The 16,527-nt window shown below is 50.5% G+C and overlaps 1 protein-coding gene across 1 annotated transcript in view; it reads left to right on the forward strand.

Moving 5' to 3' along the window:
• The window catches only part of Dpy (fibrillin-like protein dumpy), a 128,426-nt gene that overhangs the window by 97,652 nt on the left and 14,247 nt on the right, over window positions 1-16,527 (forward strand). The window contains exons 112-145 of the mRNA XM_076797411.1: window positions 122-448; window positions 728-1,024; window positions 1,104-1,409; window positions 1,484-1,801; window positions 2,144-2,470; window positions 2,555-2,869; window positions 3,225-3,548; window positions 3,625-3,927; window positions 4,006-4,311; window positions 4,553-4,867; window positions 4,942-5,253; window positions 6,053-6,364; window positions 6,443-6,772; window positions 7,070-7,375; window positions 7,456-7,761; window positions 7,845-8,156; window positions 8,243-8,566; window positions 8,664-8,978; window positions 9,138-9,464; window positions 9,587-9,892; window positions 9,985-10,290; window positions 10,363-10,677; window positions 10,974-11,303; window positions 11,468-11,773; window positions 11,860-12,180; window positions 12,442-12,747; window positions 12,815-13,120; window positions 13,620-13,937; window positions 14,015-14,341; window positions 14,503-14,814; window positions 14,892-15,224; window positions 15,414-15,716; window positions 15,790-16,101; window positions 16,180-16,497. Coding sequence (XP_076653526.1) covers window positions 122-448; window positions 728-1,024; window positions 1,104-1,409; window positions 1,484-1,801; window positions 2,144-2,470; window positions 2,555-2,869; window positions 3,225-3,548; window positions 3,625-3,927; window positions 4,006-4,311; window positions 4,553-4,867; window positions 4,942-5,253; window positions 6,053-6,364; window positions 6,443-6,772; window positions 7,070-7,375; window positions 7,456-7,761; window positions 7,845-8,156; window positions 8,243-8,566; window positions 8,664-8,978; window positions 9,138-9,464; window positions 9,587-9,892; window positions 9,985-10,290; window positions 10,363-10,677; window positions 10,974-11,303; window positions 11,468-11,773; window positions 11,860-12,180; window positions 12,442-12,747; window positions 12,815-13,120; window positions 13,620-13,937; window positions 14,015-14,341; window positions 14,503-14,814; window positions 14,892-15,224; window positions 15,414-15,716; window positions 15,790-16,101; window positions 16,180-16,497 — 10,701 coding nt within the window. The remainder of the gene's footprint in view (window positions 1-121; window positions 449-727; window positions 1,025-1,103; window positions 1,410-1,483; window positions 1,802-2,143; window positions 2,471-2,554; window positions 2,870-3,224; window positions 3,549-3,624; window positions 3,928-4,005; window positions 4,312-4,552; window positions 4,868-4,941; window positions 5,254-6,052; window positions 6,365-6,442; window positions 6,773-7,069; window positions 7,376-7,455; window positions 7,762-7,844; window positions 8,157-8,242; window positions 8,567-8,663; window positions 8,979-9,137; window positions 9,465-9,586; window positions 9,893-9,984; window positions 10,291-10,362; window positions 10,678-10,973; window positions 11,304-11,467; window positions 11,774-11,859; window positions 12,181-12,441; window positions 12,748-12,814; window positions 13,121-13,619; window positions 13,938-14,014; window positions 14,342-14,502; window positions 14,815-14,891; window positions 15,225-15,413; window positions 15,717-15,789; window positions 16,102-16,179; window positions 16,498-16,527) is intronic.

Here is a 16,527-nt window from a genome sequence, read left to right on the forward strand (position 1 = left end):
AGTTGCTTTTGGATCCAATTGACCTGAATAGTGCACGGGAGATAACAAAGTATTAAACCGTACTCAATACTGAGTTCTATCTTTTACAATTTACATAATTCGAACAACTTGCAAATTCTAGTGATAGCACCAGTAGAAAACGACCTGGCCCCCAAAGATCCTTGCATACCATCACCCTGCGGTGCTTATTCAGAGTGTCGAAACATTGGCGGGGCTCCCTCTTGCTCTTGCCTGGCAACGTACATAGGAAGCCCACCGAATTGTCGACCAGAGTGCACTATAAACTCAGACTGCCCCGCGAATCAAGCTTGTATGCAGCAGAGATGCAGGGACCCGTGTCCTGGCTCTTGCGGTTTCCGAGCTGAGTGCAGTGTAGTGAATCATGTGCCGATTTGCTCGTGTCTGCCTAGTTTCACCGGAGATCCTTTCACTAGCTGTGCTATGGAATGTAAGACACTTCGTGGCAATGATTATGGTGTCCTAGAAAGTACCTTATGTGTTCCTATAAACGATGGATTCTTTTGTTTCTACTTTGTTCCTCAGCGCCAGAGAATTTCAAAGGAAACACTTTTGTGCTTTTGCTTTCTAATGGAAAAATTGAGTTTACTTGTGAAAATGAAATCTTCCAAGAACTGTCGACTATAGGGTCACATGAAAAAGGTCCCATTCTTCTAGACACCGTTATTAATCAAGTAAAATTCAAACAATCCAAAATAATGCACTTCAGATCGTCCCGTCGAAACCGACCCTTGTGCATCCTGCGGCTCGAACACCCAATGCACCAACGGCGTGTGCACCTGTCTCCCAGAGTATTTCGGCGACCCATACAGTAGTTGCAGGCCAGAATGTGTCTTGAGCAACGAGTGTCCAACAAACAGAGCGTGTGTCCGAAACAAATGCGTTGATCCCTGCGTTGGCATTTGCGGCCAAAGCGCAATATGCAACGTCTTCAATCACGTGCCGATGTGCAGTTGTCCGTCAGGCATGTCAGGGAACGCATTCATACTCTGTTCCCCAGCTCCAGGTATACTTCTCACCGATGCAAATACAAAAAGTGAACGAATCTACAAAGTGACCCATTCTACAAACTCTACCAATTTTAGCGGTGACAGCGAGTGACCCTTGCAACCCATCACCCTGCGGTCCAAACAGTCGCTGTAGACAGAATAACAACCAAGCAGTCTGTTCTTGCGTGGATGGGTACATCGGTAGTCCTCCAACTTGTAGACCAGAGTGCACAGTCAGTTCGGACTGTCCCCTGAACCAGGCTTGCACCAATCAACAATGCAGAGACCCGTGCGTGGGCACCTGCGGCTTGAACGCAAACTGCAACGTCGTTAATCACAATCCAATCTGCGTGTGTCGCGAGAGGATGACCGGCGATCCTTTCGTCAGATGTTACCCGATGCGTAAGGAGCCTGAATTAAAATTTAAGAGTGTTTCCGAAGCGTGCGGAGATTAATGATCGTTTCAAACCTTGAAGCCACGAGACCAGTGGTCCCTGTGAACCCCTGTCAACCATCCCCCTGCGGGCCCAACGCTGATTGTCAAGTGGTGAACGATCAACCGTCTTGCTCCTGTCTGAGAGAGTACATCGGATCGCCGCCAAATTGCAGGCCCGAGTGTGTCAGCAACAGCGAGTGCCCGAATCGGTTCGCTTGCATCAATCAGAGGTGTCAAGACCCCTGTGCGAACGCATGCGGAGCGAACTCGGTCTGCAACGTTGTCAGTCACACGCCAATGTGCGCTTGCGTTGGCGGATACACTGGAGACCCTTTCACTCAGTGTTCGCCACAGCAATGTAAGAATTTATTTGGATGCCGCTTGTTACCATTATTACCATTAGTCACAGTTGGTAGAGGCGTGTGCGAGAACCCGAAAATGTCGGGTACACCCGACGGTCGAGACGAAAATTGTGGAATTCTCGAATGTATCATAATTCCTAAAAACTCTTGGGAATCCCGAAATTTTCGGGAACTCGTCCAGATCCCGAACAGAATTCTCGACCTGACATTTTTGCGTTCTCGAATACCTCAACGGGTAGGGATTTAGTGAATTAGTCAATAGCAAGGACCATTAGTAGGAACCACTGCATAGCCAGCAGTGACAGCATCAATCTTGAGTTGCATTCTTACATTTGCAGTCGACATCCAAGTCCCCAGACCAGACCCCTGCACCCCATCGCCCTGCGGAGCGAATGCGATTTGTCAAGTGCAACAGAATGCAGCGTCCTGCAGTTGCCAGAACGACTACATAGGGAACCCGTACGAAGGCTGCAGGCCAGAATGCACGCTCAGCTCCGACTGTCCGTCCAATCAGGCTTGCATCCGATCGAAGTGCAGAGACCCTTGTCCTGGAACCTGCGGGCAAAACGCACAGTGTTTCGTTGTCAATCATGCGGCCACTTGCAGTTGCTTCGAACGGTACACGGGAGATCCTTTCGTGTACTGCAATCCTCTGAGAGAACCACGTAAGACGAACTCCGAAGTGTTCTGAGCTATTCCAGTGTGTAATAATCAGTTCAGGTGTTAACTGACAATTAATCCGGTTACAGCACCCAACCCAACTCTTGCTAATCCGTGTGAACCATCGCCCTGTGGATCGTACAGTCAATGTAGAGAGTCGAACGGTCAAGCTACGTGCTCTTGCTTGCCAACATACACTGGGACACCGCCCAATTGCAGGCCGGAGTGCACTATCAGCTCCGAGTGTCCTTTGAATCTATCCTGCAGGAACAATAAGTGCATCGACCCTTGTCCTGGCTCTTGCGGCCAACAGAGCACTTGCAGAGTCGTGAACCATAGTCCTGTCTGCTCTTGCAAGCCAGGATTCACTGGCGACCCCTTTACTTACTGTTTCTTTAATCCACGTAAGCCTAAGATTTATTAATTCAGCCCTCATACGTTCCTAAAGATTCACAGATTGCTTCCAGATTGCTTCACTCATTGTTTCTGAACACAGTGCAGAAAATATATTTATATACATTTGCATTTTAAATTTCTGTACTTGATAAAAGTAGCAAGAATTTAGTGTAGCTGCGCTTCCATATAAAAATGTAGCTCATCAATTTATGCAAACGCTCAATTGCAAGTCATCAAATTATATGTGAAAATGGGTGAAGTATTGTCCTGGGACTTTGTGCGCAATTATCTCTGAGGAACTTATGACGGCTAAATGAATCCACGAGTCTTTAGTCACAGCTTAACATAATCATCTAATTCTAGCTACTCCAGTTATGGAAAGCCCTCTCGATCCCTGCATCAACTCACCTTGTGGACCGAACTCTCAATGCAGAAGCATAAACGGCTCCCCATCGTGCTCTTGTTTAATCAATTACATCGGTGCTCCACCGAACTGTCGTCCAGAATGCGTCATCAACGACGACTGTCCTAGAAACCAGGCTTGCATTCGCGAAAGGTGCCAGGATCCTTGTCCCGGATCCTGTGGCCTCAACAGTGTCTGTGCTGTCCACAATCATGTCCCAATTTGCACCTGTCTGGAGGGTTACACTGGCGATCCTTTCAGTATTTGTCAGCCGAAACCAATGAGTAAGCTAGAGAGTCCTAAAACACTGAAGTCTAACAAACAGGGAATCTTTATTAACAAATTTAACGACCGAAACAGATGTGGAGCCTGTTGTGGACCCCTGCAGCAACTCCCCGTGCGGGCCCAATGCACAATGCGACAACGGTGTGTGCACGTGTTTACCCGAGTACTCTGGCAATCCCTATATCGGGTGTCGGCCCGAATGCGTGCTGAACGCGGACTGTCCGAATGACAGAGCTTGCATCGGGAACAAGTGCGTCGACCCTTGCCCTGGAGCTTGCGGTCAGAGTGCAAGCTGCAGAGTCATCAACCACATCCCCATGTGCAGTTGTCCTTCGAACACCGTAGGAAATGCTCTGATCCTTTGCTCCCCTGCGCAAGGTACATACAAACCCTTTTCTTGTAGGCTGTATAATTCACACGAAACAGTTCGACAATCTTTAAACTGTTGAACCGTAGTTCCCTCGACGACAAGACCCTGCAGCCCATCCCCCTGCGGTCCCAATAGCATCTGCAGAGAGGTCAACGATCAAGCTGTGTGCACCTGTGCACCAGAGTACCTGGGAACCCCGCCTCTGTGCAGACCCGAGTGCATTGTCAGTTCCGATTGCCCGAGGAATCAGGCGTGCGTGAATCAGAAGTGTAGAGATCCTTGCGTTGGCACCTGCGGTGTCTCGGCTAGGTGCTCGGTAGTCAACCACAACCCCACTTGCTACTGTCCGGAACGGTACACTGGGGATCCGTTCATCAGATGCGACATGATCAGTAAGAAATACGTAGTCTTTGTGGATCTTGTGGAGAGTTCCACGCCAAGTCGGTATGCCGATTTCAATTGATGGCAGGAATGAGCCGTGTGGTAGAGCATGCGAAATTAGGGTGGGTTTAAGTCACCATTCGTTTAAGAGACACAGATCTTTCTCCACTGGCGTGAAATGACCCACAAGCAATTAGGTACCCAAGTCGAGGGTATAAAGAAGTTTAACAACTTCCCGTTTATTTCCCGTAGAAGAGACTGACATAGTGCCCGCGAACCCCTGCCAACCGTCACCCTGCGGGCCATACTCTCAATGCCAGGTAGTCAATAACTTCCCATCGTGCACCTGCTTACCCGAGTACAAAGGAATAGCGCCCAACTGCAGACCCGAGTGCATAGCCAACTCCGAGTGCCCCAGCCACCAAACCTGCGTGCAGCAAAAGTGCAGAGACCCATGTCCAAATCTCTGCGGAAAGATGGCAGAGTGTCACGTGGTCTACCACGTACCCCATTGCGTTTGTTCTAATAGTTTCACCGGCGACCCGTACACACGTTGTTCCATCATAAGTAAGAGAAACGAAAAGTGTGCAAAGAATACGGTGAAGAAGATGAGACTAATCTTGAATTTTGCATTGTTCTAGCCTCTGACCCGGAACTCTCACCCTGTACGGAAGGCACATGCGGCACCAACGCGTTGTGCAGAGAACGAGACGGTGCCGGGGTTTGCTATTGCCCTCCCGAGTACGTTGGCAACCCCTACGTAGCCTGTAGACCCGAGTGCGTCATTAATCCTGATTGCCCGTCGAACCGCATGTGCGTGCGAAACAAATGCCAAGACCCCTGTCCTGGAACCTGCGGCCCGAACGCAGAGTGCTCTGTCGTTAACCATCAGCCGTTCTGCACCTGTCGGCCAGGGTTCACAGGCGACCCGTTCGTTGTGTGTACCATGGACAGTAAGTTTCAGCCTCCAGGACATTCATCACGCCGTCTTTTCCCGGACCAGCGACTCTTTGAGCAAACCTGTCTCCAACAGGTCTCCGTGTGCTGAATAGTCGCCAACATTCATCCGAATTCAGTAGTGAATTAGTAGTAGAACTCTTACCACTAATTCAAACTATCCCACAAACACAGTGAACTCTCGATATATGTCAACAACACGGGTCTTGCCAGCGTCGTGTATCGTCCAGGCCTTGGCGACATATACAGGGTCATCCGTTTTTAAACGGCCAAACGTCAACCAGCTATAGAGGACCCCAAATGGAACAACTTTCACCCCTAACACTTTTTTTGATTTGAAGTTATTTCATTCAGTCTCCACGGCGTGCCCCACGCCAAAAAAAAAAACGAAGATCCAAAGGTCATACAAAAAAGTTGACTTAATAAAAAAGATGCCCCTATTTATTTTAAACCAAACAAAGGAAAAATCATCAAGATACATAATTGCAGTCCTGATATATTTAATCTTAAGTGAACGCAAAAAATGACGGGTTTTTGCAATTATCTAAAAAGTGTTAGGGGTGAAAGTTGTTTCATTTGGGGTCCTCTATAGCTGGTTGACGTTTGGCCGTTTAAAAACGGATGACCCTGTATAGACAGATCACTGTTATAATCTGTGGATATTAACAAGTATTCAGCTCGCGTAGATCTATTAGAGAAACGTTGGGCCAAAGATACGCGTCCAAATTTTGTGCTAGAGATTTTCGAACAGCATCAGAGACCGGTTGCATGACGATTAACCCTTTCACTGTTTAGCGGTCCCCGTCAAAGTGAACATGTGTAGCCCGTCACCCTGTGGACCGAACAGTCAATGCAAAGAGGTGTCAGGCCAAGCCGTGTGCTCATGCTTGCCCGCTTACGTTGGCACCCCGCCTGGATGTAGACCCGAATGCGTCGCTAGCTCCGAATGTCCCACGCAACTCGCCTGCTCCGACTACAAATGCGTGAACCCGTGTCCCAGCCCCTGCGGCTCGAACACCAAGTGCATTGTCGTGAACCACAGTCCCATCTGCAGTTGCATGCCCGGACACAGCGGAGACCCGTTCACCACCTGCGCACCTATCCCACGTAAGCCTCGAATCTGGTTTCCCATCGATCTGCCCCGAGAAACGAATTACATGCATGACCTCTGATCGCAATTTTTAGCCGCCACGATACCCACACTGACGGAAACAGACCCCTGCGTGCCATCTCCCTGTGGCAATTTCGCTCAATGCCGAAACGTGCGCGGATCACCCGCGTGCACCTGCTTAGAGGGTTACACTGGCCAGCCTCCCAACTGCAGGCCCGAGTGCACGATCAGCTCCGAGTGTCAAAGTAACCTGGCCTGCATCAACATGAAGTGCAGAGACCCTTGTCCTGGCTCTTGTGGCTCTGGCGCCGTTTGCGCCGTCATGAACCACATTCCCGTGTGCAACTGTCCCGAGGGTTTCACCGGGAACCCGTTCACCCTTTGCCAGTTGCTACCCGCCACACGTAAGACACCCTGGAACCTTTCCCGATGACACTGAGGGGGTTAGCTACCTTTGATGACCCTGAAATTTTTGTTAGAGACTCGGGAACCCCGTTTTCTGCTGTACCGGTACATTCAGATATTTCCAATGGCCCTTAACGTTGACATTTCCATTTTCGCGACATCAAGTTAGTAGAGTCCAAGATTGGGAAAAGTGTATCCAAGAATTTCTGAAGGTTTCAAAGGTGTCTAGCCCCCTTAGACCGGACTACACGTCCAGCAACCACCGATTGGCTTTTACTGACCGTTTCACTTTGCAGCTCCACCAAGACCAGAGAAAGACGAATGTGTCCCGTCACCCTGTGGCCCGAACGCGGAATGCTCGAGGGGTGTTTGTACATGTATGCCAGAGTTCCAAGGGAATCCCTATCTCGGATGCAGGCCCGAGTGTGTTCTGAACACAGACTGTCCCCGCGACAGGGCCTGTTTGCGTAACAAGTGTATGGACCCTTGCCAGGGCACCTGTGGCTTCAACGCCCTGTGCACGGCGATCAATCACGTCCCCATGTGCAGCTGTCCCGGGAACATGACCGGCAATGCGTTCAGTCAGTGCACCCCTCTCCCAGGTATTTATCCAGCCCCGGTACCCTGCATGCTCCGCGAACATCGTCGGGGATTCGACTGTAACTGTTTTTCTGTTCGTTAGATATGACACCCACGAACCCATGTAGCCCAACACCCTGCGGCCCGAATAGCGAATGCCGCGTTGTCAATGAGCAGGCGGTGTGCTCGTGCATCAGGGGCTACTTGGGTAGCCCGCCCACCTGTAGACCCGAGTGCATAGTCAGCACAGATTGTCCGCAGAACGAGGCCTGTAGCAACCAACGGTGCGCGAACCCCTGTCTAGGAACCTGCGGCATCGGAGCCGAGTGCAATGTCGTCAACCATAATCCCTTGTGCAATTGTCCGTTACGTTTCACCGGGGATCCCTTCGTTCAGTGCATACCATTCTGTAAGTGCTGATTCCTTTTTCAGGTCCCGCCCTCGTTGAAAGTCGATAGCGAGATTAACAAAATGAGATTTGATTCGTTGCAGTCGAGGAGCCGGTTGTTGACCCCTGTCAGCCATCACCCTGCGGCCCCAACTCCCAGTGTCAGGTGATTAACAATTCACCCTCGTGCTCCTGCACCCCAGGATTCTCCGGAAGCCCGCCCAATTGCAGGCCCGAGTGCGTCAGTAACAGCGAATGCCCGAGTCAGTTAGCCTGCATCAATCAGAAGTGCACAGATCCTTGCTCTGGATCCTGTGGTACCGGCGCCAACTGTTACGTTGTCAGCCACACCCCGATGTGCACCTGCTTGAACGGGTACACCGGTGACCCGTTCACCCAGTGTGTTTTCAGAGAACGTAAGAACCTTAGGCTTGTCGTCGACACTGTTATTGTAATCGCGTTTTCACAGCGTTCCAGTTTGTTTAATCGCCCAATTTTACAGCCGCGCCTATGCCCGTATCGACCGACCCCTGCAACCCGTCCCCCTGCGGTTCGAATGCAATTTGCAAGGAGCAGAACGGTGCAGGCTCCTGCACCTGCATCCAGAATTACATCGGCAACCCCTACGAAGGCTGTCGACCCGAGTGCCTCTTGAATTCCGACTGTCCCTCGAATCAGGCCTGCATGAACGCTAGGTGCAGAGACCCTTGTCCTGGAACCTGTGGTCGAAACGCGGAATGTTATGTTATCAATCATCTACCGGTCTGCGAGTGCTTCCCCAGACACACCGGAAATGCTTTTGTTCTTTGCTCGCCGATGTCGCCAGGTACGGCTTCCGAAGGAAACACACCACCCGCTGTACCAATATCACTACAATCTATTTTACGAAGTGCATGGTCTGACAATCGACAACTCGTTTGTAGAAATGGATCAGACAATCAGTAGACCGTGCAGCCCCTCACCCTGCGGACCCAATAGCCAGTGTAGAGCCGTCAACGGGCAATCGGTCTGCTCCTGTTTGCCCGAGTTCATCGGTAGCCCACCCGCTTGCAGACCAGAGTGCACGATCAGCGCAGAATGCGCCCCTAAGATGGCTTGCATCAATCAAAAGTGTAACGACCCGTGTCCTGGATCATGCGGCGCGAACACTAGATGCGAAACGATCAACCACAACGCTATATGCGCCTGCGATCCAGGGTTCACTGGCGATCCCCTTGTCGCTTGTTTCGAGATGCCAAGTAAGTCCCCGACGAATTTGATCTTGTCCATTTTTAGGAGTGACGCTATTTATTACGATGCAATGTGGCGAAGATACTCTCCTCAACCGTTTCCTTAACTTATCCGATCAGAAATGAGTTCGATCAGGGTAGCACTTTCTGAGCAAACGTTCGTTGCAGCGACAAAACCGGCGCCAGTACCGTCATACGTGAACCCCTGCGTACCGTCACCCTGCGGACCCTTCTCCGACTGTCGAGACATAAACGGTCAAGCGTCCTGTGCCTGCCTGGCAGATTATACAGGAGCACCACCGAACTGTAGGCCGGAATGCATCCGAAACTCAGAGTGCCCTAGCAACCAAGCTTGCATCCAGAAGAAGTGTCGATACCCTTGCGAAGGAGTTTGCGGAGTGGGAGCACAATGCTCGGTGATAAACCACACACCGATCTGTACTTGCGCCGAAGGGTTCACCGGAGACTCTTTTGTGAGGTGTTCCCCTGCTAAAGGTACGACCAAACGATTTAGAAAACTGTGTTTCCCCGCGTAACGTCGCATAGACTCGGGGCTAGCTGTTTCGTTTTTGGATAGAAGAGCAATTCATTACAAATTCTCACCCTTTACCAATTAGTGCCACCAATTATGGACCAACCGGAAGACAAATGTGCCTCTTGCGGCGCGAACACCCAGTGCCTAAACGGCGTCTGCACATGTCTACCCGAGTATCGAGGAGACCCGATGTTAGGCTGTCGTCCAGAATGTGTGTTGAACTCGGATTGCCCGAGAGACAGAGCTTGCATTAGGAGCAAGTGCAACGACCCTTGCGCTGGAACTTGCGGACAGAACGCGTTGTGCTCTGTCGTCAACCACGTGCCAGTTTGCACTTGCCCTCCTGGAACATCAGGCAACGCGTTCGTGGTTTGTTCAACGATGCGAGGTACATTTCCAGAAGCATAAGACACAACCACGTTCTCTCGAACGATCCAACATGTACAAATTGTGATTTAACATTCCTAAATCTTCGAGCAGTGCAACCTCCCCAAGATCCGTGCAACCCGACACCCTGCGGACCCAACAGTCAATGCAGAAAGATAAACGACCAAGCAGTCTGCTCCTGCATCCCCGGCTACCTAGACACCCCGCCAAATTGTAGACCAGAGTGCATTCTCAGTTCCGACTGTCCCAGCAACATGGCCTGCAACAACCAGAAGTGCATTGACCCCTGTCCCGGCACTTGCGGCATCCGAGCAGATTGCGTGGTAGTGAACCACAACCCGATTTGTAGCTGCCCTCCGGACCTGACTGGCAACCCCTTCACCATGTGTATCAGGAGACGTGAGTAGACCATCTCGACGAACGAAGAATGCATCTAACCAACCTGCTAATCTTTTCTATTCCCTTGAACAGAAGAGGAGCCGCCAGTTTTGAACCCATGTGTACCAACACCCTGCGGTCCGAACAGTCGATGCCAGGTGATTAACAACTCACCCTCTTGCTCGTGCTTGCCCGAGTTCCTCGGATCCCCTCCCAACTGCAAGCCAGAGTGCATTAGCAACAGCGAGTGCTCCACCCACTTAGCCTGCATCAATCAGAAATGTCGAGACCCTTGTCCCGGCTCCTGCGGCGCTAACGCCGAGTGTCGCGTGATCAGTCACACCCCCATGTGCGTCTGTTCTTCTGGTTTCATGGGAGACCCGTTCGTACAGTGTCTGCCCAGGCCAGGTAAGCTGCGGTGCATCCGTAAATGCAATAATGCAGGGTGAACAACTTAAATCAATCACCTTGAACACCTTGCAACAGATGCTGAACAATTTTATTTTACATAGAGGTCCGCAGTCTGACAATGATAAAGTCCTTAAGTCATAGGTAAAGGCCTTATGTCATTTTGTTTTATTCATTAAATCGCCTTGACTTAGTCTAAGTTTGGAAGGTCTCATAAGAGTTAAGGTGTTTGAGTTAGGTTCTCCATCCAGTATAGTAACGAACAGGTTGAAATACTAAAAGAAATGTCTCTATAGCGATCGAAGATACAATCAAGCAACCCACGCCGTGTGTCCCGTCCCCATGCGGCTCGAACGCGATGTGTAACGAGCAAAATGGCGCCGCGTCCTGCACGTGTCTACCAAATTACGTCGGCAATCCTTACGAAGGTTGTCGACCAGAGTGCGTCATCAACTCAGACTGCACGGCAGATAGAGCTTGCGTTAGATCGAAGTGCCAGAATCCTTGTCCAGGGTTCTGCGGGTACAACGCTATCTGCCAAGTAGTCAATCATGCACCGCTTTGCACTTGCCAATCAGGATTCACTGGAGATTCGTTCACCCAGTGCAATATCATCCAAGAGCAACGTAAGTGGCCAAAAGAAATCCAGAACCATGGACCATGGCTCGAGAGCCTTTTACAGAGTCTCATTTGAGTTTGCTGCTGACGGGATTTTAGCAGTCTTTTAACGTTGTTAAATTTCCATTTAATCTCGAGACTCCAAAGGGTTCTAACATAGACATGTTTCCAGCGAGACCAGCCGACCCCTGTAACCCATCACCCTGCGGATTGAACAGCCAGTGTCGCGTGTCCAACGGTCAAGCAATTTGCTCCTGCTCACCCACGTTCCTAGGCACTCCACCGATGTGCAGACCAGAGTGTACAGTGAGCTCCGATTGCGCTACGAATCGTGCTTGCAAGAACCGGAAATGCGTGGACCCTTGTCCCGGCATTTGCGGCATCAACGCCAGATGCGAGGCGATCAATCACAGCCCGATCTGTAGCTGCAATCCAGGCTTCACTGGCGACTCGTTCGTCAGGTGTTTCAAGCTCGAAAGTGAGTCCACGTCCTGGCAAACAATTTCCAGCTGAAATTCAGCATTTATCTTTGCAAACAAGCGTAACCGGAATATTTGACCCCAGTGGAAGTCAAGCCCGTGAACCCCTGCGTTCCATCGCCCTGCGGCCCGTTCTCCGTCTGTCGCATATTAGACAACACTCAGTTGCCGAGCTGCACCTGCATGGACAACTACATAGGCACCCCGCCAAACTGTCGTCCAGAATGCACCATCGATTCCGAATGCAGCAGCGACAGAGCTTGCCTCAGACAGAGATGCACCGATCCCTGTCCGGGTTCCTGTGGTCAGGGAGCGCAGTGTTTGGTAGTGAACCATATGGCTGTTTGCACTTGTCCTAAAGGATACAGTGGCGATCCGTTCGTCAGATGTTTCGTTGACACTCCTCGTAAGACCCATAAGTTTTTAAGTTTTAGGGGGCAGTTAACTGAAAATCGACTATTCGTTATGGTACACACAAAATTCGGGGAATGTTCTTACACCATTTTTATATTTGACTTGAATTATTTTATGATAGAATTAACCTTCCGAGGCAAGGACAATTTTCAGCATTCCAAAAATTACTGGTAGTTAGTTTTCAGTCGAATGCCCCGTCAAATGGAATATAAACTGCAGCCCAGTAATAACTCTAATGAAATTGTCGTGACAGCTTCACCCCAACCTTCGCAAGATGCCTGCAACCCCTCGCCCTGCGGCTCGAACGCCGTTTGTCGCGACGGCACTTGCACATGCATGCCAGAGTACCATGGTGACCCATACTACGGCTGTCGTCCAGAGTGTGTTCAGAACCCAGACTGTCCCCTGGACAGAGCCTGTAACCGCAACAAGTGTTTCGACCCTTGCGTGGGCGTGTGTGGTCAGAACGCGGAGTGCGTTGTCATCAACCACACACCCATGTGCAATTGTCCAGACGGAATGTCTGGAAACGCGTTCACCACTTGCTATCCAGTTAGAGGTAATCCTAAAGCCCAGAAAAGCTGGCTCGATTATAGAACATGATAACAGAAGACCTTGCCTTGCAGACCCACCGAAAGTAGAACCCTGCAACCCGTCACCCTGCGGACCCAACAGCAGGTGCCAGGACTTTAGCGGCCAGGCAGTCTGCTCCTGTTCCCCTGGTTACATAGGAAATCCTCCAGCGTGTCGACCAGAGTGTCTGGTTAACACGGATTGTCCTTTGAACGAGGCTTGCGTGAACCTGAAGTGTAGCGACCCGTGTCCTGGATCCTGCGGAGTGTCCGCCCGCTGCCAAGTGATCAATCACAACCCCATTTGCAGCTGTCCTCCGGTCTTCACTGGAGATCCCTTCGTGAGATGCGTACCCAGACGTAGGTGTCCCAGATTTGATAGATACAGCTAGCTTGCTAGCTTCCTAGATTGTTATCTTTATGAATTGTTAGCTTCTTATATCGCTAGCTTCCTAGGTTACTAGCTTTCTATATTGCTAGCTTCCTAGGTTGCTAGGTTTCTAGAGTGGTAGGTTCCTAGATTGGTAGCTTCCTAGGAGGCTAGCTTCCTAGACTGTTATTTTTATAAATTGCTAGCTTCTTAAATCACTAGTTTCCTAGGTTGCTAGCTCTCTCTATTGCTAGCTTCCTATATAGCTAGCTGCCTAGGTTGCTAAGTTCCTAGATTGGTAGCTTCCTAGGAGGCTAGCTTCTCAGATTGTTATTTTTATAAATTGCTAGCTTCTTAAATCGCTAGTTTCTCAGGTTGATAGCTTCCTAGGTTGCCAGGTTTCTAGATCGGTAGCTTCCTAGGAGGCTAGCTTCCTAAATTTCTAGCTACCTAGCTTCTCGGGTGCTAATTCTTCAACGAATTTTAAAGCCGAGGAACCCGCGATACCCACGAACCCCTGTCAGCCATCACCATGCGGTCCCAACGCGGTCTGCCAACTGATCAATAACCAACCATCCTGCTCCTGCAAGCCAGAGTTCATTGGCACCCCACCGAACTGCAGACCCGAGTGCGTCAGCAACAGCGAGTGCAATAACAACCTAGCCTGCATTAACCGCAAGTGCAGGGACCCTTGTCCAGGCTCTTGCGGCTCCAACGCAGAATGTCACGTGGTGAACCATGTGCCAGCTTGCACCTGCATGAGAGATTTCACTGGAGATCCTTTTGTTCAGTGCACTGCCAAGCCACGTAAGTGATCAACGGGAAATTGGATGGCTCAGGATGGAGTATCTGAATGAGAATTGATTTTGTGCTTGTGTTTTTAGCGGTCCCAGCGATTCCGGCACAACCCTGTCAGCCATCCCCTTGCGGAGCCAACGCCGTTTGCCGCGAGCAAAACGGCGTCGGCTCTTGCTATTGTTTACAGGAATACATCGGCAATCCTTACGAAGGATGTCGACCCGAATGCACAATCGCGTCGGACTGTCCCTCCAATTTGGCATGTATCAATCGGAAGTGTCAGAATCCCTGTCCTGGTGCTTGCGGTGGCAACACCAACTGCCAGGTTGTCAACAACCTTCCTGTGTGCACCTGTCTGCCACAGTATATCGGTGACCCTTACGTGAACTGTTTGTACAAACTGCCCACCATAAGTAAGTAACAATACAGTTGTCGTCGTGTTGTGGTCTTCAAACGTTGTCGGCTTACAGAATCCTTAAAACGATCAATTTATTTTTTACTGTTGTTTGAAGACCACTAGCCCCGTATTTCCCAAATGCATCGATGATGCATACAACATTACCATATTTTATAGTCGACGATGATGAGCCTGACGTATGCAGGCCTTCGCCCTGCGGTCCAAACAGTCAGTGCCAGAACGTGAACAGTCAAGCAGTATGCTCTTGCCTACCCCAATACGTAGGAACTCCACCAAACTGCAGACCCGAGTGCGTCGTCAATTCAGAATGCAACTCGAAACTAGCCTGCGTCAATCAGAAGTGCAGAGACCCATGTGCTGGAACTTGCGGTCGCAATGCACAGTGCAAAGTCATTCGGAATAGCCCGATCTGTAGCTGCGGAACTGGTTTAACAGGGGATCCTTTCGTCTATTGTTTCCCCATAACGAGTAAGTTCATTTCCCCGTTCCGTTTACCGTCGAAGCGAACCGTTTTTCACTTGAACAATTTTATTATTTCTCCACAGCACCTCCACCGGCGGATCGATATCCAAAAGACCCGTGCATTCCGTCCCCCTGCGGTCCAAACGCGTTATGCAAGTCGTTGCGCGACTCTCCCGTTTGCACTTGCATGAACAACTACATAGGAGTGCCTCCAAATTGTCGGCCAGAGTGCACCATGAACTCGGACTGCACGGCGAACAAAGCCTGCATTCGAGAAAAGTGCAGGGACCCATGTCCGGGGTCCTGCGGCGTTGCTGCACGATGCACTGTGGTCAATCACACGCCAGCTTGCACCTGTCCTGCAGGTTACACCGGTAACCCGTTCACCAGTTGCTCTCCTGTTCCTCCACCCGACAGTAAGCAAAAACCATCAATTGATTCTCACCCTCCTACGTTCCTCGGGGTGAAAAATTATGTTGTTACTAGTCGTGTCACTGCCATATGTCACCCTTGGATCTTTTATGCAACTATTTTTGAGGGATGTACGAGGGTTATCGTGTCTCAAGTTGGCATAAACACACCGCACACTAATCCTTGCATTTTAGTGACAGAGGCCCCGACAGACCCTTGCAATCCCTCACCATGTGGACCGAATGCACAGTGCAGAGACGGCACATGCACTTGCATACCCGGTTACCTGGGTGACCCCTACAGTATCTGCCGTCCCGAATGCGTCATCAACACTGACTGCCTTCGTACCGAAGCCTGTATACTGCACAAGTGCAGGAACCCTTGCGTGGGCACCTGCGGAGCGAACGCAGAGTGCAACGTGGTCAATCACTTGCCCATGTGCAGTTGTCCTAGGAACACGACTGGCAACGCGTTCTTAGCGTGTACCCCGCAGAAAGGTTGGTCATTCGGTCATTGGTCTTTGCGTCTTAACGACAGTTTATACAGTATGTGTTATTGATATTAATTAAGATACAGGCACAACCATCGCCGATCCATGCAACCCGCCCCCCTGCGGTCCGAATAGTCATTGTCGTTCCTCGAACGGTCAAGCAGTGTGCACATGCGTCAACGGATTCAAAGGATCACCACCTTCCTGCAGACCTGAGTGCATCGTTAGCACCGATTGCCCGCGTAACAGAGCCTGCAGCAATCAGAAGTGCATTGACCCCTGCTTAGGCGCTTGCGGACTATCCGCCCAGTGCACTGTCATCAATCACAACCCCGTGTGCAGGTGCTTCGACCAGTTCGTCGGGGATCCGTTTGTCCAATGCACTCCACCCAGTAAGAAGGATTTTGATACCACTGTTCAATTCCCGGCGATTCAAAGGACAACTTCATCGGGAACTTTGCAAATTTTAGGCATGTTACCGCAAACCCCAGTGGACCCCTGCCAACCCTCACCCTGCGGCCCGAACGCGGCCTGCCAAGTGATCAACAACACACCCTCCTGCACCTGTCTCCCAGAATTCATAGGAATCCCACCGAATTGCAAGCCAGAGTGTGTCAGCAACTCTGAGTGTCCAGTTCAACAAGCGTGCATCAATCAGAAGTGCAGAGACCCCTGTCCAGGATCCTGCGGAAGGAATACCGAGTGCAGGACTGTCAGTCACACGCCCATGTGCAGTTGTGCAACTGGTTTCACTGGAGATCCATTTGTTCAGTGCACCCCTCAGCCCAGTAAGATCCACTTCTCCCCTTATCGATCTA

This window comes from Halictus rubicundus, chromosome 12 (assembly GCF_050948215.1).
Source record: "Halictus rubicundus isolate RS-2024b chromosome 12, iyHalRubi1_principal, whole genome shotgun sequence".
In the NCBI taxonomy this organism is placed as follows: Eukaryota; Metazoa; Arthropoda; class Insecta; order Hymenoptera; family Halictidae; genus Halictus; species Halictus rubicundus.